The sequence below is a fragment of the Lepisosteus platostomus genome, chromosome 1 (genome assembly GCF_059453375.1).
Source record: "Lepisosteus platostomus isolate fLepPlt1 chromosome 1, fLepPlt1.hap1, whole genome shotgun sequence".
Lineage (NCBI taxonomy): Eukaryota > Metazoa > Chordata > Actinopteri > Semionotiformes > Lepisosteidae > Lepisosteus > Lepisosteus platostomus.
This window is the reverse complement of record NC_142611.1, coordinates 53,912,504-53,936,124: the sequence shown is the minus strand read 5'-3', so window position 1 is coordinate 53,936,124 and position 23,621 is coordinate 53,912,504. Positions and strand designations below refer to the sequence as shown.

At 37.8% G+C, this 23,621-nt stretch overlaps 1 protein-coding gene across 1 annotated transcript in view; it reads left to right on the top strand.

Annotated features, from left to right (window-relative positions):
* pcgf3 (polycomb group ring finger 3) overlaps window positions 1-23,621 on the top strand; it is a 75,180-nt gene that overhangs the window by 35,539 nt on the left and 16,020 nt on the right. The window contains exons 2-4 of the mRNA XM_088632249.1: window positions 6,249-6,353; window positions 7,110-7,227; window positions 18,162-18,258. Of these exons, the coding sequence (XP_088488375.1) occupies window positions 6,339-6,353; window positions 7,110-7,227; window positions 18,162-18,258 (230 nt within the window). The 5' untranslated portion in view covers window positions 6,249-6,338. The remainder of the gene's footprint in view (window positions 1-6,248; window positions 6,354-7,109; window positions 7,228-18,161; window positions 18,259-23,621) is intronic.

Genomic DNA, 23,621 nt, shown 5'->3' with positions numbered 1-23,621 from the left:
TCAGGGCATCCTGATGATGATCATACTTTTAAGAGCAGTGTCATGGGACTTAATGACCAAGTAGATAAACATTCCACCAGAAGGGCAGCACCTCCTACAACACAGTTTTCTTAGTCATGACTTCTGGGGCCTTGGTTTGGACTTTTTCAGGAGGAAGAGTGACTTACCAGTTTGCCAACAGGTCTGTTGATGACCCCGTCAACCTGGCTCTCCATTGTATACTCCAACATTTGGAGAAGCCAAATTCCTATGCTCGCATCCTTTTTTTGGGGGGATTTTAGTTCAGCAATCAATACCATTAATCCATATAATTAATTCAATAAACTGATGGACTTGAACATCAACTCCTGCTGTGTTGTGTTGTGCTGTGTTGTTGGATTCTGGACTTTTTGGCACATCGTCAATAGACTGTCAGGGTGAATAATAGGATATCTTGCTGTCATCCTTGGGGAGCACCTGTGCTTAGATTCAGTGTCCTATCTCCATGGCTCTTTTCCCGTTTCACAAAACCTCGCACCTCGGATGACTGTGTCAAGATTTTCAAATATGCAGATGACACTACCATTGTTGGCCTCATCTCGAATAATGATGAGACTTGTTAGAGAAAGCAGACTGACTTGGGAACAGCCTGGTGGTTGGACAACGACCTTCTACTCAATGTATCCCATGCATTCAGAATAAAAAAATTCCAGTCTTCATTAATGATGTTCCTATAGGGACCACAAACTGCTTTAAATTTCTGGGTACATATATAAACGGTGATCTTAGATGGAGTACCAACACTGATCACATAGTCAAGAAAGCACAGCAGAGGATGTTTTTTTTAGCAACTAAAAAAAACAGAGTGAACTGGCAACTCCTCTTTCTGTTCTACACAGCCTTAATCCAAAGTGTTCCGACAACCTCTATTACAGTCTGGTATGGGAGCTTGAATGACTACAAACTGGAAAGGATTGTGTCAAAAGCTGCAAAATTTGTTGGCTATGAACTCCCATCTATCTCATCTCTCTACTCAAGCCACACCTCCAATCGTGCCAAGAAAATCATTTCAGACCCCTCTCACCCAGCTCATAATCTCTTTCAGTTTCTCCCTTCTGGAATACGTTTCAAATCCTTCCTCTCAGGGACTGCCCGCTTCAACCTCAGCTTTTCCCACTCACTGCCATACGAACTCTGAATTCACGTTGAACTCTGAATTCCATTGTATAATTTGTGCTGTTACATGGAAAGTTGTTTACATATGTATGTGACGGTTTGTCTGTTTTCTGTCCTATTTAAATTTGTACTGTATATGTTGTATGTATGTCTTATCTATGTTTGTGCTGTACTGATAGCAAATTCTACCAACTATTGTTGTGTGGCAATAAAGAATAATCTAATCTAATATTTTTTCATGTTTACATTCACCTGAGGAATGGTCTCCTCTCATTTTCTCCTCTCATTTTATGTTGAATAGTGGGCCTTTCAACATACATAAAATGTCCTTTCATCTTCAAAATATATGTGAACAGACCACTGTTTCTGTATAGTTCTTAATATTTTGTATCAGAACTGTTCTCTAATGTTTCACAAATGCAGATAACCATAAGAGTAAAAGAACACCTTTTATCAACAGATGATGAAACTCTTGGGACTCTTCAGAGATGTGGTGCTGCTCACCCAAAAATGGGTGTAATACTGTAGCAGTTTAGGAATTACTGTATTCTGAGTCCATTGTACTCATATCTGAGAAGAACCTTAGCAGCGCTTTGCATTAAAGTACTCGTCCATGTAATTTCAGTCCTTTAATTTTTTATTAGACCTTAATTCTTCTACGATGGGACTGTAAAAAGTAATTGTCGTGTTTTGTAGCGATTAAATTTAAACATAAAATGTATCTGTTTTAAATACATTTCTTAAAAGACTGCATGTACATTTTTTAAGTTATGTGGCTGTTTAGAAATATTTTCCAGAGAGGAGAAGAAAAATACAAAGTTCTACCCAAAAACGTTTCAGGATAAATGCGAAAATTGCTGAAAATAGCTAAATGCTGAAATTGAGCATTAGTGTTTTTGTCACTGTCAGCTCTTTGAGAGAATTACTCATTTGGGGGTAGGTGCCAGTAGACATCAAGAATGTCTGGGGGTGGCTGGCTGTGACTGAGTGATTCAGTAAAAGTGGGCTGGCTGCCTCCAGTTCAGATCTGCTAGAAAGAGATGCCGTTGCTGCTCCTTTTGTGTGGAGCAGTGAGTTCTTGCTCTGCCCAATCTTGGCAAGGAAGGAAGGATACAGGTGGATGCTGCACATTGGTGGTGGTGGAGGGGAGTCCCCATTACCTGTAAAGCGCTTTGAGTCGAGTGTCCAGAAAAGCGCTATATAAGTGTAAGCAATTATTAATTATTATTATAGAATATGGCATGGTAGGTAGTCATGCCAGTTTGAGTTTGTCTGGCATCTGTTCTGGTATAGTGGTTTATCTTCTCCGATTGTTGGTGAGAGTAAGAAGGTCCTAGGTTTAGACATGACTCTCTACTTTAGTAGGGTGCGTGTTGAACTTGACCTGTAATACCACCCCTGTATAGTAAACGTTATTTTTCTGCACTTGCCAGGAAAGGTACTCCTATCTTAAAGTATGCCTTTTGGGGGAGTAAGTGTACCCTGGGGTTTTTGTGGGTATCCATCTGTCAGGGGCATTATCCATAGGAGAAAACTCTCGAGGTATGGTTTCAAAGCTTCCAATCTCTCTAACCACAGTAGAACAGTTGACATCTGGGGAACTGGTGTAACTGCAATTATTTAATCATGGTGTTTACAAGTAGGATAATAAATCCTCAGGTTTGGGTTGATGTGGCAGGCCGGCAGTAATTACTGTAGTGGTTCCAGCTGACCTGCCACTAGAGGTTCTTCATGCCTATGTCATTAGCACATATATTCTGATGTAGTGAATTAAAAGCCAATTGGGTAATTGATGAAGGTCCAAGAGTCACATTCGTAAATGGGTTTAATCTTGAATAGTTTGGTATGTAAAGGGATGATTACTAATATGTGCTCAGGCTTCATGCACTAGCCACCTAAGAGGAGTTTGTTACTCATATCTTTGTCTTTGATCAAAGTTCGCTGTATGTAGATTCACCTGTCTGCTTCTAGATTTCAACTGGAGCAAAAAGATCCTCATGTAATGTCTGTGCTACTCTCTTACTGGAATGCAGGCCAAACAGTTCCCGAGAGTAGATTAGGTTGCTTCACAAAGCTATAGACATTTATGCAAAGGTCAACAGATAATTGTCCGCCCCATTACACATCCCTACCGCTGCCCTTCATTGCAGATACAGTACCCTTTTATCATACTTTTTTCATTTTTATTATTAAAAAAAGTAGATAGTATGTCCATCTTGCCCCATTAAAGCGTAATTTTCATGTCATTGTTCAAACCACCCCTGCAATAATTCACGTGACAGTTATGCTGTGCTGGCAGAATAAAAATATGGAAAATATAGAAGCAGATGTGCTCAAAGTTCTGTTTTTCAGAATTCAGATCTTAAGAATACAAAAGCATTATAAATAAGAGGAAGACATTCAACCCACCTTTCTTGTTAAATTGATATTAACTGAGTCCTGAGGATCTAGTTCGGATGTTTATTGAAAGAAGCTAGAGTGTCAAGTTTTAACAACATGACTATAGCTTATTCCTGTCTCTCCCAACCCTTTGTGTAAAATCAGAAATGGAAAATTCAAAACTATATCCTAATTTTTCAATTTCACAAAAAATTCCCTTCAGGCATACTGCAAGGTGAAGAGTGTTGCAGCCATACTCACAGACTGTTAACTGATTTCATGGTTTAATGAACAGTGAAAAAAATAATTGCGAATTAATTGTTACACTGGAATTGGAACTGTTGAATGAATGAAAGGTAAATTGATGTTCTTCCATTCATAAGAGAGCCAATTAGATTAGAAAACTCAGATGTTGATTTGCATTGTTAATTTAGATATCCAGATCTAAAGCATAATATCTAAATAGTGAATGATTTTTCTGCTATGTGGCTGAACAATTTGGTATTTGTTTATTCATTCTGTGTTTTGCACAAACCTATTTTCTCACACTGCCACTTTCACGTCTATTGAAGGAATGAAAAAGGTGACAAAAGTCAATAAAAAATCCTACATCTGAAAATAGAAAGACTTGCACAGACTGTTGCATATTTACAAAAAGAAGTATTGGGCCTAAAGAATCAACTCCAGCTTTTGTTTGACATTTCTTAGAAATGTAGGGCACACGTTTACCTGGATATCACTTTAATTTAATGAATTAACTTTTAGTCAGTACATAAACTACATCTTATTATAAGGCACTTGTGTTGTGGGCATTTTAATTTGCTGTAAAATTAATAAATTCTAATGGTAAATTGTGAGAGTACTTGACAACTTTTAGGATCCAATCAAACAAATTTACCGTCTCACACATGGATTCTTAATATACCGTATACTACTAATTGATGTAAACCAAAACATGCACATAGGAACCAAACAAAAATTTGCCATTTCAGTAGTGGATTCTTAATATACAGTATACGATTTATTGATGTAACACCAAAACAGGCATAACATGAAACTTAATAGAATACATAGCTGAAACCATGTGCTGTGATATGGAAGCTGATTGTTTACTCAGGGAATATAAGAAGAATCCATAACTTCTGAGTTAGTTTTATCAGTCTCATATAATAAAATCACATGTATATTCTCAGATACATGTAAATATGCATTTTCTATCATTAACCATCTATCAGATGTGTTTGGAATAATAGTTCAACTCTTAAAAAAATATAATGTGAATAAAAAGTTTTATACTCAACAGATCCATTGGCCAAACACCGCTGATGAGTTCAAAGTTTGTGCTGAGGAGATGGAGCTGGCTGGATTTGTACGTGGTTCAACATGACAGTTGATTGCTCTGTCCTGGGAGTATCCTGGTGCAGGGAGAAGAGAGAGCGCTTTGCCTTGTATTTGGACTCAGTAGCTAGAGTTGAGTCTCAGACAGCAATGCCAGAAGTTAATGTGGCTGACCTTAGGTCTTGAAATAATAGTGTGTGTGCGCAGTTTGTCGTCTTGGCTCTGGCCACAAGGTAGACAAGTGGGAGAACTCAGTTTGCCTGACTATAACTTGGTTCTGAATATACTCAAATACTCATTAATTGTCTTATTTCATTGCTCAGGTGGAAATAACAGTGGGTTCATGAACACAAGATTTCTTCTTTTGCAGGAAGAATATCTTGGGCATAACTCTGTATTTTACTGATGCACTATACATCATTCATTGTACAGCACTGGATGTAGCTTTACAATATCCAAGGGACCTTTTACTATATTCCTCTCCACTTTCAGGAGGGCACCAACCTGTCGGTGTTGTCTTGAACAATGATTATTAGAGATCTTTAATAACACTTTATTCTTCGTGAAATAATATGCCTTGTTGTTACACACTGCTTTGAATAACTGAGTTATTTGTGATTAAGTGGTGATCAGCATTTAGAATTTACATGGTAAGGATGGTGTTAAAGAAATCTAAAAGTTATATTACTGCACAGTGTCAAAAAACAGTGTCAGATTGCAGGCGCTTTAGGGAAAATTAATACAAACATTGTGAGTAGGTGATACATGATCTTCAAATGATAAGGATTCACAATGTACAGAGTTTCAGTGAATAAAGCTAATGTAACACTTGCATTAATTAAAATGAAAAGATATGCAACTTTGTATTCAAGAAATAAAATAGTTTGTATAGGCACCAGTCCATATATCTCAGCTTGAATTAAATCTGGTGACAAACATTGCTATGGTAGGCAATGAAATCGTGACTGTTTCCAACTCATAAATCATTTGGAGTCCATCATTCAAGCAATATGCACTGGAGTCCCATTTTCCTTAAAAATACTGCAACTTCTACTTGATTCACCAAGAGCATCCAAAAGAACTTATGTTGGTCTTTGCCAGTGGCCATCTGTCCAGATAAAACAGGTTATGAAACATGTTTCATGTAGCCAGTTTCTCTAAAACTGTATTGAACTTGTTGAGCTGGCTCTTGGCAATTTCATCATACAAAGCTGTAAAATTAACAATTATGTGTATTATAATGGGGCTTAGACTCACAGCTCTTTCCTTTCAGGAGCTGCAAGTAGCTTAATGCAATGGGTGTATTGTTAACTAAAAAGAAACTTCCATGTTGTATGGGAATGGATGTGTAATGCCTTTGTTCTCATTTCTTCTAGTCACATGAAGCACAATCAATAATGCAGAGCTAACGACACAATACCCCCTGTCGGAAGAAAGGTGGCAGCCAGATTGTCGACATTTAACACATGGCGGCTCTAGGGGTAAGACTTATTTATCTTTTGTTAGGTCTATTTTCATTTTATTTTTTATAAATAGCCTTATTTACTCACTTTGTAAGGGGAAGAAGTATACCAGTAAACAATAAGTGACCTGGATTTGGTTTAAATACACCTTTAAGTTACTATATAAAACTATATTTATTTAATTGCATCTGTTTGGAATACCCTTACTATAAGGGACTAAACCCTTATGGTCTAGATGTCTATATTTCTAGTCTGAGCTGTTCATTAGCGGATTGTTACCAGGAATCCTGAAGTGTGTAGTCTCATTTTGCTGAATACTGCAAAGGTGAGGTGACCAGGTTATTTACCCTTTGATATGAACACTGGGCCTTGGTCGGTGCCTTTGAGCTTAATGTGTGAAAGTCAGATGACTATTACATGCATATAATTTGGAAAAAATACCAGCTTTATCAGATTTTACCCTGTGTATTGTCGGATTTGGTAACTCAGTGTGGGCAATCCAGAAACTTCTGCCCATATTGGTGCACGGTTCATCTTAGAAGACTACATACAATAGGGAGGCAAAGTAAACAAACAGAAGCACTATCACATGTCTTTAAGAGCTGAAGAAGGGTTTTAGAATGATTTTTGTGTCTCCATACAGAAAGCAATTGCAACACCAGAATACTAAACAAGATGCCATTGATAATAGTGCATCATGTTAGCATGCCATTCGCTTTGGTAAGCAAATTTAGTATTGTACTAATGTGCTAGATCTTTCTATTTCTTATTCAGAACCCCGAGATGCTGACCAGGAAGATTAAGTTATGGGATATAAATGCTCACATCACCTGTCGTCTGTGTGAGGGGTACTTGATAGATGCCACAACTGTAACAGAATGTTTACATACATGTAAGTACAAGTGTTTAATTATTGCACCTAATGCCCCCAGATACACAAATTTGTAGGACTATATGATCATTTTCACATATGGCATTTGCAGTTCTATAAGCTGGATGAACACTTTGTTCCCTCTAAAAATGCCTCCAATTAATGAGATCTATAACTTTAAATTTGAAAACATTTTATTTTGTATTCAGACTGGATAAAAGTGTTTGAATTTAGTGTGAGTTTAGTGTTTATTGTCAGTATTTATTCTTAAAATATCTCCTCAATATCTGAACACTTTTGCATCTGTTGTTGACCCACATAGACATTCTGTGGTTCACAGATATGACTTGTTTTCTGATTTACCTGGATCCTGACCCCTTGTTTTTCAAATTTTCTGATGCCATATCAAACTGGTTCATTAATAGCACTTTGAGTAAACTAAGTCAGAATGTGTTCTGTGATGTATACTGTCATGCCTGATTGTGTCCCTGTTGGTATCCTTTATACAGCCAACACTTTGGCTTATATTATTGCTTGCATACTGTGACTATACATGTGTATGTGTTATTTGAACTTGAACTTTATTGCCATATGTAACCGGTACATGTACTGGTGCGATGGAATTCTTACTTGCAGAAAGTCTCTCGATTGTTAAAAAAAAGTGTAAAACACAAAGTGCACACAGTACATCAACACAATATACAAACAAACAGTAGACAAAGTAAATGGTTCAAATGTAAGCAATGCAGACATCTTAGCAATAACTGCAGATGTGCAATAAATAAAATTACAGTGAGGCAGATGGTGTAGGTGTGGTCCGAGGGGAACAGACAAATGTGTTCACCAATCGCAGTGCTCGTGGGTAGAAGCTGTTGAAGAATCTAGTAGTAAGTGTCCATATGCTGTATCTCTTGCCTGAGGCCAGTGGGGTGAAGAGCTCATGCCTGGGGTGGTGACTGTCCTCTGTGATGGCCAGAATTCTACCACAGCAGATGTCCTCATAGAGCTGTTAAATCTCTGTGAGACCACAGCTGATCTTCTGGGCCGCATTCACCATTCTCTGCAGTGCCTTTCTCTCTTGAGAAGAGATGTTGCCGTACCACACGGTGATCCCGTTGGTGAGGATGCTCTCGATGGTGCAGCGGTAGAAGGTCACCAACACATATACTTGCATCCCCCATCACATGAGGCACCTCAGGAAATAGAGGCGCTGCTGAGCCTTCTTCAAGATAATGTCCATGTTCACAGTCCAGGTTAGGTAATCAGAAATGAATTCCCAAAAACCTAAAGCTGGTGACTGTTTCCACTTCCGTTTCATCAATACTGAGTGGGCTGTGAGTGTGAGGCTTGTGTCTCCGAAAGTCCACTATTAGTTCTTTTGTTTTACTTACATTCAAGTCCAGGTTATTATTATGACACCACCTCAGCAGCTGTCCAACTTCATCCCTGTAAGTGGACTCATCATCATTGCTGACCAGGCCTATTATAGTGATGTTATCCGCAAATTTAATGAGGCGGCTGTTGCTGTGTCTTGCTGTGCAGTCGGGAGTGAATAGGGAGTACAGCCTTGGACTCAGACAGCAGCCTTGTGGGGTGCCAGTGCTCAGGGTGAGTGGTGTTGATGTTTTATTACCTATCTGCACCACATGTGGTCTCTCGATTAGGAAATCCAGCAGCCAGTTGCAGACAGAGTTGCACAGTCCTAATCCCCTGAGCTTTGTCACCACTTGGCTGGCTATGATTGAATTGAATGCTGAAATGTAGTCCACAAACAGCATTGTCACATATGAGTTCTTAGTGTCCAGGTGTTCCAAGGCGGTATGTAGAGCCAGGGAGACGGCATCATCCAATGATCTGTTGTTCTGGAAGGCAAAGTGCAAGGGATCCAGGGACTCTATGATGGAGGAGTGGATGTGTGATAACACCAGCTTCTCCGGGCATTTCATCACCACAGATGTTAATGCTACTGGGCGGTAATCCTTCGGGCACATTACTTTTGCCTTTTTGGGGAGTGGAACAATGGTGTTTTTTTTTTAAAGCAGTTGGGGACAATGGACTGTGACAGGGAGGAGTTAAAGATGTCCGTTAACAATGTGGTCAGCTGGGATGCACACATCCCAGGATGCAGGGTGGTATCCCATCAGGCCCTGCAGCCTTACGGATTTTCACCCTACTCAGAGTTTTCTGCATGTCTTGCTCTGAAAGTTTCAGAACAAACTCACCCTGTACGCTTGGGGCCTACTCAGCAGTGTCCATGTTTAGAGCATCAAAGCGGGCACAGAAATGGTTCAGCTCATCAGGCAGTGATATGTTGTTCGTGTCAATCTCCTGGCTGCAGCACCTGTAGCCTGTGATTGACTGTAATCCCTGCCACAGGCTGCAACACGTCCCCGTATTTATGCCCATCCTGAAGATCCTGATATGGTCCGATGTGTATACTGGGGGAAAAAGCTGTACTATACAATCAAGATATGGCAGGGTGCTAATAATCGAGACAGAATCTGTAATCTGACACCATCTTGCTTTGCAAGCAAATAAGATTAATATTTTAACTCCCTAAAGTCGGGGATTACAGAGCATCGTACAGCATATGCTTTCTTTTATTCTGTCACTGTTCTGACGGTTAGTAATAATAAGGTCCAAACTTGGAGACAAAACAATGTTAACAATACTCCATGTAACTATACAGCACATTTTATCTAAATTTGTAAAATCGGTGGGTTTCAGAGTTCTACTTCAGACTAGCAAAATTACAAAATTCTGTCCCTGTAGTTTTAATGCACCAGAAAACACTTTAATTGGGAAGAAAGAGCACAACCTGTATCCTAGTAAAAACAGATCCTACCCTTTCTCTCTAAAACACGGATGCCCTCTAGTAAGTGGGAACCATCCGTCCTTTTTGGATCTAATTTAGGATCGTGAGACAGCCAGAGCCTATCCTGGCAAGCAATGGGTGCAAGGTGTGATGCACCCTGGCCAAGATGCCAGTCCATTGCAGGCAACACACGTTCTCATCAGGGCCATTTATTCCCAGAAGTCAATTAACTTACAAGTATGTTTTTGGATTGTCAGAGGGAATGGGAAAATCTGGCAGAAACCTAAGACACAGCAGGAATTCAATGGCAATAGCACCCCAGGTCTGGCATTGAACCCAGAGCTCCAGCCCTGCTACGTAGCAATGCTCACCACTGTGCCACTTATTTCTAATAATGCTTCACTAAAATATGAGAGCCTAGCCACTGTTCAATGTTTATTATTTGTTATGGAGGTCTTTATGAGTTACTGTGAATGAATTAGTGAGTACATTATTAGGAACACCATTTAGTCATCTGTTTGGTCATCATGTTTACTTGCCATCTAGCCCGAGGGCATCTAAGTAATAAAACAAAACCCATTGTTCAGAACCTGAGTAGTAAGGTAGTCTGTCTGGTAAGGGCGGATGTTTCTAACCTTGCTGAAATGCAAATGTGCCCCTCTTCCTCCAGTCATGACTATATATACATCATAGGTATACTTATGTGCAATTTACACTGTGCAAGTCAATATAAGTGTGAAAACATTATAGAAATACAGTTCTGCACAGTTTTCGATTCTAAAAAGAATAGTAAAAATTAGCAAAAGCTGTATCTTTACATGGAGCGCATTAATCTTCAGAAATATGTTCTAGTGATGAGACTGAATATGCCCGATGAGTTGATGGTGGAGATCAGAAGTTGTCTCATCAGTGTAATGACCACAGAGATTTTCCTTATTGTGTGAAGGCCTTCATGACCCTGGGAAATTAATCATTGATACATTTTTTATTGGCTATTTTTTGCACATTCAAGTAACTACTGTTTGTGAATTAAATGTGCAGTTTTGTATTGAAAATAATCTTTTTAGAGGTACACATCCTAGGTATTCTATGTAGCAAACAGACTTTTAGTTAGAATCAAACTATATGTGTTATCAGACAACATAAATAGAACATTTGAGATGGAAGTATCCAGCCTCCCCTTGTATCCCTGGATCCCATCCTGTCTTGATACGATGTACATGGAGGTCTCTATAGTTCTGAACCATGGTGCTGGGGGAGTCTGTGAGAGGTGGAGGTGAAAGCACGCATTGTTGCAACTGAAGCAGTCAAATCCTTTCTGGATAATGCTTCTGTTTAATCTGTGGACTGCCAAGTGGGTGGAGGAGGGGAATGCTGCTGTATTGTGCTCTTCTGATTTTGAAAACTTTAATAACAGTAGCTCACAACATGTAGGTGCCATGAGTTGATAATCAGTCAGCACTCGCTCATCTCTGTGTGTGAAGACATAAAAGTCTGCTTTCACACTTCATCTGACATCAAGGCCTGTACTTGGATATAAAGGAAGAAACTATCATCTGTTCTGGAATGCATCACAAGAAACCTATCACTATTTATGCATTTGTTTTTTTTAGTATAAAAAACAAGTGTCAATTCTATTAACTGAGCAAAATCTGAGTAAAGTAGTGTCACTCAGAATACATGAGCGTTCGTGGCTGGCCTTAATGCCTTAATAGTCAAATAATAGCCAGGAATTGGTCAACTCCTGTGAGCTAGCTGGAATGCTTCTGGTGTAGGAATCTGATAAGCACAATGCCTTGGTATAACACCCAAAAACCCCCTAAAACAAGCCACCATAAATTGGGTCCATGTTGAAACGCCACAAACTGAAACCTCTCAGTCTGCAGCTGAAGGAGGAATGCAGATTTAGTCTTGCAGCCCGACTGGGTGTCACCTGTCATTAATCCACAGACAGGGCCAAAGTGACCCACCAGTGAGGAACATGCCACGTGGATTTTCTTCTTCACCTAATTATGACACAACACATTCATGATTGGCCAGGAGCCATATCACACTGCAACTCATAACTTGTAACCCACTTAAACTCAGCAGGTGTTAGCCTGGTCAGTACCTGGACGGGAGACCTCCTGGGAAAAACTAAGGTTGCTGCTGGAAGTGGTGTGAGTGGGGCAGTAGGGGGTGTCACCCTGTGGTCTGTGTGGGTCCTGATCCCTCAATATAGCGATGCTGACACTATACCGTAAAAAGAATTAAAATTCCTAGGGTGTTTTTCGAAAAGAGTAGGGTGTAACCCCAGCGTCCTGGCCAGATTTCTCATTAGCTTTTACCAGTCATGGCCTCCTAATAATCCCCATTTGTGAATTGACTTCTTCACTCTGTTCCCCTCCCCACTGATAGCTGGTGTGTGGTGAGCATACTGGTGCACTATGGCTGCCGTCGCATCATCCACGTGGGGCTGCACATTGACAGTAATAATCATTATTTAATGTGGTGCAAAATAATGGTGGAGGAGTGTCCTCATTAGCTTTAAAGGGCTTTGAGTGGAGTGTCCAGAAATATGCTTTATAAGTGTAAGATATTATTAGAAGGTTTAGCATCTGAAATACTTTTACTTGGAACTTTGCTTATATTAATTTTCTTTGATAATTAACATGTCTGCTTTCAGTATATATGAAGGTTGCTTGGTTTAGAACTCCTTTCTACAGGGTTGACTAATATTGACTAGGTTATTACTGTCAACATATTTAACCTTTTATTGGTTAGCTCTTGTAATCCCTGAATGATATGGCCAATCAATGTGTGTTTCTCAACAGTCTGAGTTATATCTGCATTCATTTTGGACAAATTGTGCTCATTGCATTGTATTGCATTCTGGTCCTCTAAGGAAATTTAAACCAAATCACTGCAATGTCAAACCTGGTGAAAATCAAGAAACAGTGGTGGTATCATGCAAACAGCTCAGATGGACTTGTCAGCAAAGGAGACAAGTCCACATCAGCAGTGAATCAAAACTTTGTGTGGAGAACACCCTGCTGGATGTCAGTGAGTGTGGTGCAAAATGATGTTTTAATTTTTTGTACTAGAGACTAATTCATGGGGAAGTCCAAATGTGATATTTGTCAAGGGGTAGGTTCTATAGAACTTTGGAAGTAGTGATTGTTGGCAGCAAGATTGTGTAAATAGCAGTGGTGGGTCATTAGGTGATGCTGTTTTTATTTAAATCTTACCAGTAGGAGTGCACTTATTTGTTCACCAAATAACTCGGTAACCACCAAACAATGATTAATGAAAAATTATCCCTCCTTTGATTTAAGTCAGATGTTTTCTGTGTGTTTTGTTAAGTATTTTTTGCCATCACTGAGTGAATTGATCAATTAATTTTATATTGTGTTGTGACCAATGTGTTATTTATAAATGCACAGTTTAGAATCAGATCTATTCCAACACTTTAATACTTATAACTCGTAGTTTGGAAAATATGCTCGCTCAACAGGCCACCAGAAATACTCAGAGAGCTGTGATAGACGTATAAGTCAGTTTTCCTATTTTCAGTGAGCAAGAAAAATGTGAAAATTGAGAATAGTTGTTAAATGTAAGTGATTTCTTCTTGTAATTAATCATTTGGTGTGTTTTGTAGGTTTCTGTAGTGTTTAGTGGTTTAAGATTGTAGAAAATGTGTTGAAAAGGAGAAATGTTTGGAAGTGGTTTTCAAAAGGAATTCATTTCCCTCAAACCACTACAAGAATTGATTTCCAAGAACACCTTTACACCTTTGGTTTGACATTAACAAAATATTTTTTTAAAGAAAGAAATAGGCTGTTGAATGAGTTTTTCTACAGGCTGCAAAAATGTTTTAAGCTGCTTGGAGTTTAAAAGGTTATCAACATTGGCGCAGAAATCAACTGTACCAACCATTAGGTGAGAAAAAAGAAAATTTGTCTCTATAGCACAAAAAGAAAACCAGGCAGACTATAGAAAGTTTCTCCTTGTTCGATATGAGAATTCTACATTTGCTTTAATCTCCTTAGCTGCACCTGTTCTCCATGACAACCTGTGGTATTCCTGTACTTTTGCTTTGTCTCAGAAGCAGTGTTGTTTGGTTATGTGGCACACTTCTGTAGCTTTCCCTGTAAAAAAAAGGTTCAAATGAGGTGAAAGACTTTATTTGGGCTGCTATGTGGCTCTACCTGGTGGTGGTAAAATGCAAGTACAACATAGAACTGCTTCCTGGCAGTTTTCAGAAGGCAATTATTAATATATTTTCTTTTTGTATGGTGCTTTTCATATCAGAAATTCCCAAAGAGCACTTAATACACCACTTCAATACAGTATCTACCAGGGTGTTGTCAGACAGCTCATGTACACCTGCAGCCCAGTTTTACAGCAGATTGTGAACAGGACAGAGAAATTGTTACATCACTAGAAAAAAGGCAGATCTTGAGAGAAGTCACACATAATCAAGGTCCCAGTGTCAAAACATCATTTTTTCTTTCTATTATTCAGTGTGAAATTTACTTTAACTTATGGAGAATCCATGCAAACGCAAAGCCATAGTGGGATATAGATAAGACACTAGCGAGAACACTCCAAAAAGTAAAAAAACTCCTCAATTCAATGTTTCATCAAAAGGATGCAACTTTCTACAGTACAGTGTCCCCAGTCACTGTACTAATTAGCCCCCATGAAATTACAAAGTATTAAAGAATAATTTGTCAGTTTTAGAAGCTTTTAGAAATATAGCGCAGTTGCTATAATGTGTGCAAATCCTAAGGTCTCAAGCTGGTTTCAGTATTATTAATGAGTTATATTGGAGCCAATTTAAATTTACAAAGATAGAAGAACATCCACACCACTACTTTAAAATATTCATGCACCTTACTTGTTTTTAACAGTTTATTTAACAATTTATTTTGAATCAGTTCTTTATACATTGAAAGTAGGGGTTCTGTGGATGTGGAATCCAGTTGTGAATGGGCTCTTGGAATGAACCAGAAATGTAGCTAAAAATGAAAGTCATGCAACTACTCCTATTTCATGCATTCATTCAGGGAATCATTTAGTGCCCTGTTTAAAAAAAAAAAAACTGGTGGATCAGATGACGGGCATCAGCCATATGCATTTTTCCATTGTGTTCAACACATAGTTCTATTACAGCTGTTAATAGAAAATGAGTCAAAAAGGCAGAACAATGAAAGAGCATAAAGTGACTCAACAGAGCAAGTAGGAAAACATTTATGCTGAGTTTATGTAATTATTAATTTCAACAATATAAACAGTTAACATAATGGAGTTCTCCACATGTGGCCATGTAGTTTACATCTAACTTGAAAGATGACACTTGACGAAGTGTCAAAGATTGCTTTTTAATTGCAGAATAGCTTTCAGCTATGTTCTGTGAAATCCATTTGTCAGGATTTATGAAAACAATACATCTACTTTTTTAGCAAATTGAATCATTGAGTTCATGCAAGAACGTTTATGACCCCTGTTCTGTCAGTCACGTCATAGGTGACAGATTGTACTTGGAGCAACATTCCAACTCTTAAATTTTAAGGAAAACGGCTTCTCTGTGGTATATTATAACTGACACAGTAACTGAGAGGATACCTTGGTTCAGTAGTTGAAATAAATGCTTATTAATTTTTATTTTATCTAATATTTGTATTGTTCTAAATTGGCAGAAGAATTGTTGACTAAAAGCAAATTTTTAAATTGCCTTTAAGTTGATTAATTCCATAAAAAATCTAGAACAGCATTTTTCTTATCTCTTGATTCTTTTGTAAAACTAATGAAGAGGAACTATGAATAGTTAGGACTTCACTAGATTTTCACAAATTATTTTCATAGTCTACTAATATTGCAATTGGAGCCGTGGTAGCTCAGATGGCAAGGGCGTCTAGTTCCTGACCGGAAGGTCCTGGGTTCAATCCCAGGTAAGGACAAGTGATGTCGCTTGCTCTAATTCCTCCCAGACGGCTCCCAGGTCCACTCAGCCTGCTTTCCAAATAAGTACCAGGGGTTAATCCTTCTGGGGGTAATAGGCCGACCAGAGCATCCAGTTCCAGTGGCGGATGGTCAAGAAAAATGGTGGCCCTTGCCCCCCCATTCCCCATGGGTTTTTATGGCTAGAAAAGGGACCTACCTGCTAGTATTGCAATTATATTTTTTTGTGTAAAATTACATTTTAATCAGCCACATTATCTACACTTGCAAGAACGTTTTGCACTTTTTTACTCTGCTCTAAGCATAGACAGACCTAGCATTTGAAGCTGCTAAATCACTAAACAAATGTCAGGAAGTGACCCTAGTTTCTTGATAAAATTTCCACAGCTTAAAGAGCAAATAATGCTGTACCAAAGGCCTTAGCCCAGAAGTCATCAATACTGGTCCTGTTCTATCACAGTGTCTTCTGAGGTTTTTATGACATATAAGGCCTTAATCAAGTTGACTTATTAAGAGGGCGCTTAAGACGTTGTATGGGGTAGTTAGTGGCAACAAATCTGAACCAGTTTCTGGGTTTTGCACCTAGCCTATTTTAGGTATGTAGAAAGTATTTTTTTGTGTGGGGGTGTTTGTTATAGTATCATTTAAATATGTTAAGAATCACCTACTTAGCATTGTTTAGACATAAATGATGGAGAAACTACAGAAAGGTAAGGAGACTGGGCACAGCTCTGTTTACTAAATTGTCTTATTTGCAGCAGCATAACTGCAGCAAGATCTTAAAGCATGGAGTGCATAAATAGGCTAAAACATGCCAAGCAAGAAGTTCAGTTACATGTATTAATCTTCACCAATGCCATTCAGTTTGCGGTTCTCAGACTGGTTATTGTTCTTTTATTGTGCAAAATGAGGGTCATCACTTTCGCTCTATTTCTGTACAGTATTGTAAAAATGAAAATGTAGTTGCTTGTTGTTGGCGAGTTTCATCACTACAACTTGTTTTGAACCCTGAAATAATGTATATTGTGTTTTACTAACTTTTACTTCATTCACATGATTATTAATTCATAAAAATAAAACATTTAAGCAGTTTCAGGGTTTCTTTCTGGTTTTCAAGATGTTGCCAGTATACATAAAGGGCTGTGGGAGTAAGGAACAAGTTCCTCAGCCATATTGTTGAAGCTCAATTTGGAGACAAATTGTGACTATATTACTACAAGTTTGTTTGTCACATAAATGTGACAAACTGGTAAAATCTTTCAGTACGATAGGCTTTTAGGTGTTTCACCTGCTCAGTTAATAGCAAAGCTATACCTTTCCCCTTCTGAAGGGGGTTAGATAACTTTTTCTTCCCTTAACAAAAGTTTTTAGGAAATATGTTATTTTTAGCAGTGTAAGAAATCCACTTATAGTTAGGAATCTCATGGTACAATATGCAAGTTAGCTTCATTCCTTATTAGCAACCTATACGGTAATAATAAATCCTATTCTTAAAGCAAGCATGAAAGCAGATTTCTTGAGAGAAGTATAAAAGTATAATTTGTGTGGTAGTCTTTTTTATCTTAGTCATTTTAGATAATGGGTCTAATATGTGTAATTGAGTCATGATTTATCGCAGTAAAAGAGTGCAAATTCATGTAGGGTTAAGTGTTATTGAACTGTTCTGTGCTTGACACTAGAGGGAGACCTGCAGCCAAAAATAAATGGAGGAGTAAAGTAAGGAACTTTGTGGAAAGGATACACTATGAGAGATTTATTTAGCATTATTTTAATAAAATAACATTAATAGGCACCTTTAAGCTAAATTATATATAAAATAATTATTAAATTAAAATAGTATATTGTTTATTTTTGAGTCTACAAATGTCTTGCCAACTGTATGAGACAATTAATGTCCCTTCGACACTCCCTGTCCATTTGAACTATTAGACCTTAGTCCTCTAAAACTGAATGCTTGACATACCTAAGTTGCTTGCAGTCCCCTAGGTACTTTAAATAGCAAAATTTAAAAAAGCTTTACTAAACACAGATCAATTAGATTGAAATAAAAACAGAGGTATTTGTGAAAATATACATTTTAAGTAGGGTAATGTTATACATAAACATTTCTAGTGTTGAGTGTTATTTTTTATATCTGCAAGAATGTTACTCTGGATGAATTTAAATCTCATATTTATTTGTTTAATTATCTGTGCAGTCTGCAGGAGCTGCCTGGTGAAGTACCTGGAAGAGAACAATACATGTCCAACGTGCAGAATTGTTATTCATCAGAGCCATCCTTTACAGTACATTGGGTGAGTACCAGTGCACATCTGATGTCTTTTGCTGGAAAAAGACCAGGAACCCGCAGCATCTTGGAGCTCCCTGAAGCCTGTCACAAAATGTAATGGGCTGCTTCAGTGACCTCAGCAATTCACCAATTAAAATACACATTGAGTTTTTTTAAAGATGTCTATTTTTAGCCATAGCTTTCTAGGCAGAAACAGTTTTGTTTAGAAGGAGGATCAGAATTAGAATTACATGTTTGTTGTTCTCTAGCACAGCTTTTATTAGTCTTGAATGTCAGATTTTCATGTTCATAGAGAAAAGACATTAACCAATAAGTGCTTTAGTTTGCAAAGGCCTGCCTGCTATGGACCGATACACATCACTGTAAAAAGCTGGGTTAATGTCTATCCAGTGGTCTTCTTTTGAAGGGCATTTAATACTGAGAACAGGAAGTACTTCTTTACACAAATGGTTTTAGGAGTGTGGAACAAGCTACCCAGCCATATTGTTGTAGCTGGTGTACTAGCTTCTTTAAAGAAACCGTTGGATGAGATCATTAGATCAATTAGCTACTCACTACAAAATGGAAGACTACAAGATGGAATAAATAAAAAATACAGGAAAAATACAGTGCCTTGCAAATGTATTGAGGGCTTTCCTTTGGTGCCCTATTTTGTGATTTTACAAAATGATGCATAGGCCTTTTTTAAAATTCAGGCAGATATTCTTAAGCTTTCTCGGATTGCTTGGGAACCTCTTTTCAGCTTTCTCGCAGTTTTCAAGTAATTCCACAGATTTTCAATGGTTTTTCAAATCAAATCAGGACTGTGACTGTGGCTAAGGATCTGCGCCTTTCCTAAATAGAGGTGAAAGGCTTTTAGGGCGGAGCGGTGGCTCTGTGGCTAAAGATCTGCGCCTGTGGCTGGAAGGTTGCCAGTTCGTATACCGCGGCCAGCGGAGGAATCCTACTCCATTGGGCCCCTGAAGCAAGGCCCTTAACCCCAACTGCTCCAGGGGCTCTGCACAATGGCTGGCCCTGCGCTCTGACCCCAGGCTTCTCTCTCCCTATCTGTGTGTCTCATGGAGAGCAAGCTGGGGTATGCGAAAAGACAAATTCCTAATGCAAGAAACTGTATAGGACTAATAAAGTAATCTTATCTGACTGGACCGTTCAAGGGCATTCACTTTCTTATTCTTAAGGGACAGCATTGAAACCAAAAAGTTCCAATTTTGTATTGTCCCACCAAAAAACCTTTGGCCACACATTTGCAGTTTCACTAGAAAGCTTTCTTCCAAACTCCAGTTGGGATTTGCGATGGGTTTTTCAATTTGCCATACAAGCCAATGGAGTGAACGTTAGCATTATTACTCAGTCATAATGTTCTAAAAACCTCATAGTAACACATTATTTTTACCTTTAGGTTATAGAATTACTGTAGTAGTTTTAACTTTTTAATAGCTGTTCTTGACCTGTTGACAAGTAAGGTGATTGTAGTTTGAGCATTTAAATTCCCAAACTACAGTTTATCACCCTAAAGCTTAATTCTGTAGCCTTCTAGTGCTAGTTCTACTGTGTATAATAATGGTTCTCAAATATCCGTACAAAATTACACATTTATTTCCACATGTTAAGGTTCAGATAGTACTGCAAGGGAGACAAGGATGGAATGCAAGAATAGTTGCAGTTGAATTTATATTTCATTGATTTATTTTGTATACTATACATTCATTTTCTTGGTCCTCACTAGGAATACTAGTAATCCTGCTCATCATTTTTTTTTCCTCATGGATTCACAGAAGATTATTTTCTATAACCTATGATGGCCACATACAGCGGTTGACATTATCATACACAGACTAATCAGCCCCACAGCAGAGACTAATTGGATTGCTGTTTTTCTGGCTTTCTGCTTTCTGATTCAGGTGCCATTTCACGCTGTGTTCTTCAGAGAAGGGACTGCCAAATCAGCGTGTGATGCTTTTCTTTTGTCTTTGGAGTGTCAATTTTAAGGGCCCATCTGCGTCCTTTAGGGGTCGCTGTCTGCCAGCAGTGTTTTTTGTTCCAACTGAGATACATTTTCACTGTAGCGAGATTAACTGCATAGATTGAAAAATATGTCATTTTAGTAGATGCTAAAAAGTCTAACAGCGATTTGTTTTGCATAATGTTTGCAGCCTTAGTTAACTATTTCCATAAAAAAGCATTGAGAGAGTCATCAAAGCTCATATGTTACACTGGTGTACTTTAACCATGCAATTTGTTTTTTCTCAGCCCTAATAGGTTTTTTTTTACAGAATTTCAGAAGTGTTTTGCTGGAATAGATAATTTGCCATTTACAAATAACCCAAGTAATCTAATGCTCTGTTTTTCTGGTGAGAACAAAATTAAAACAGTACTTTTCGTCTAATGGACCGGAGAGACCTGAAATTAAAAGAACTCAAAGAGGGAGAGTCTAATGTTTATTTTTAGGAGCACATCAAAGTCCTTCTTTACAGAGAATGTAGAAAAATGTAAAAGTGTAAGCGCAAGTTCTATTTGGCATCAAACAATTTTCTGTACAGCTTTGCAAGAAACTTGTAGTTATTAATTAACTGAGTTATGCTGTTATGATGTTATTGGATATTCAGATTGCATTAGGAGATAATTATACCCTCTCAAAAAGAAATCAGTGTAGTAAACTGTCCTGATATATTTACGTGGGGATTTCAGTCTTTGCACTAAAGATTAATGTATTGTGTTCCTAGAGATCATAATAAAAATTTCGCGTAGGGGAATGTCAGTGCTCTAACCTCTTGAATAAAAAGAAAAACTGATTAAATTAAGGATTCCTATCATTTCTGTGGAAACATCAGCACTTTCTATCAACACTTTTTTCTGACTTGACTGCAGCCAGCACTGTTGTAAAATTGTTTTAGCCTGATGGTTGTCATATTTTTAGTCCATTAAAGGTTTTTGCAACATGATGGAATCCCAGCCCCTTTGGCATCTGCTCAGTGCCATCAGTGAATGTTATGCAGGGATTTATCTTAGGCTTCCTGTTGTTCTTCTCTCTGGAAGTTGGTTGTTTGTAATAATTTTCATTAATTGAATTGTCCCACTGTCCATAATTATAAGCTATGTGATTCCTGAGACTATTAAACTTACCAGTTTTGATGTGCATGTGTTGGTCTGCACATGCAGGCTTGTAATGGTTTCATATTTTCATTTCTGTGCGTAGTCCATCACATTTATTTTAATTTTAACTTTATTCTGTCTGCTTTGTACTGTCCATCTGGAACATTAACCAGTTTTTTTATTACTTTTTTGTAGTCTGTGACTTTTTATGGCCTAATCTGGTCAGATCTCAGAAGGTAGGCAAGGCTGCGTCTGATCAGCACTAGGAAGGGAGACCTCCAAATAAATCCATGTTGCTACTCGAAGTGTTTTCATAGAATAGTAGGTGGCTCTCTTCCCACAAAATGAAAATATCCAAAATCAATTCCCCAGTGTGAACAGGAACGTTGCTGTAAGAGGTGCCTTCCTTTGGATGTGACATTGAACCAAGGTCCAACTGTGTGATCATTAAGCATTTCATGGGTGTTGTCAAAAGAGTAAGGCTACTAAACCAATTGTCCTGGTTAAACTCCATGCTGTGCTTTTGTACACTCTGCCTTTCTGAAAGTTCCCACTTAATTTAGTATATGAAGCAATTCTTCCCTTCTGTGCGTTACTCAGATGGGTGTTGCACTTCAGTGGAGGACGAAAAAGGTTCCCTCCCATGTGTATAGTGCTTTGGTATCCCTTTGGATGAAAAGCAATATGTTAATGCAATAAATTACTATAAAAACATTAACAGATTCCGGCTGAACTTCTGAAAAAAATGTTGGTACGTGATTCAACTTCTAGTGTGTGAGAGTTTTTTATATGCTTCTGTGCTGTAAATTAATTATCTTGTATGTGCTAATATATTCTAAAAACACTATACATTTTGAATGTAATGAGGCTTAATATAAACTGGACTTACTGTGTTAGTCTTATCTAGATTTTTGATAGAGCACATAAGCTGCAGTTAAAAAATAACCACAAAAAATGGCACATTTTTTATAAGCAGTTTTCAACAAACTCAAAGCTTTATTCATTATTTTGTGATTTGATAACATTCACTTGATATGCAGTGGTATAGTTATAGAATGTTTGCTGTCATGATTTGTGGTCATTTTAATTTTTTGATTAACTTAAGGGCCAATGAGTACGTATGACTTCGCCCGATGAATGACTTTAATTTTAACTTTAGTTTCACAGCAGAACATGGCTGCCTCATACAGTACGTGCACAATCCACTAAAGGCTTATACAAACTCTAAAGCCTTTCCTTTTGCTTTCAAACTATCTGAGCTGTTTTTGATAATTATTCAGACCAAAAATGTCAAATAGCCTTTTTTTGTCGGCATGTAAAACTTTTGCTAAAACCATTTCCTGTTATATATATAGAATTCTGTTCTACTAAAACTCACAGTAACATTAAATATAAATAAAAAGACCAACAAATCCATTTGGAATAGACCTAAATTTTTTTACTTGAATAATTTTCTTTGGTCTTTGAAAAACTTACAATTGAGTTCAACTCCTTTTTCAAAAGTCTAGTTAATGGAGCTTATCAGCACAGTAGTTAATGAAAGGAACATTGACATTTTATCATTACCCTGGGTATACAATACGCCAAAGTTAAGTAGAGTTTCTCCTCATTTTAAATTAAAATTAATTTTCTTAGTTTTGTACTGTTAGACTCCAGATCTATCCACAGCACTACTGGTCTGGAAACTAAAAGAAAAAAGGAAACTAATATGCATGTGTCCACCAAGTATGCAGGGCCACTGAAATTGTGATAGATAAATGAAGTGGGGTTGGGGTCAGCTGTTTTATTTGAAATCTGTTCCCACCAGCTGGTGTTTATATACAAATACAATACCAACTTCTGAATGAAGGTGTATTTCGGAAATCTTTCTGAGAATGTATAAGATGCTAACAAAAAAAGCTAGATTTTCTGATCACTCAGTCTGTTCTGCCCTGAAATAGGTAGATATGAGTAGCCTGAGAAGGTGTTCCAGGAGATCTGATGTGTTATTTAAAGAAACACAAGGACAAAATATGCCATAAGTTGTAGTTTGTTTGCTGAAATACAGAAATACATATTCACTAGAATGTTGCTCTTAATTTGTTCTCTGGTCTCCTGCTACATAATTGTGCATTTTCTCATTATTTTGTCAGCTAAGCAGCTGCTATTGGAAATAATGTTTTTATTCATCATGTTATCTATGTAATTTCCAGTAACATTTATTTGCTTATGAAAACATGTGTTTTGGGTAATTATAACTGCGGTGCTAGAAGTAACTGGCTGATTTATGCTACT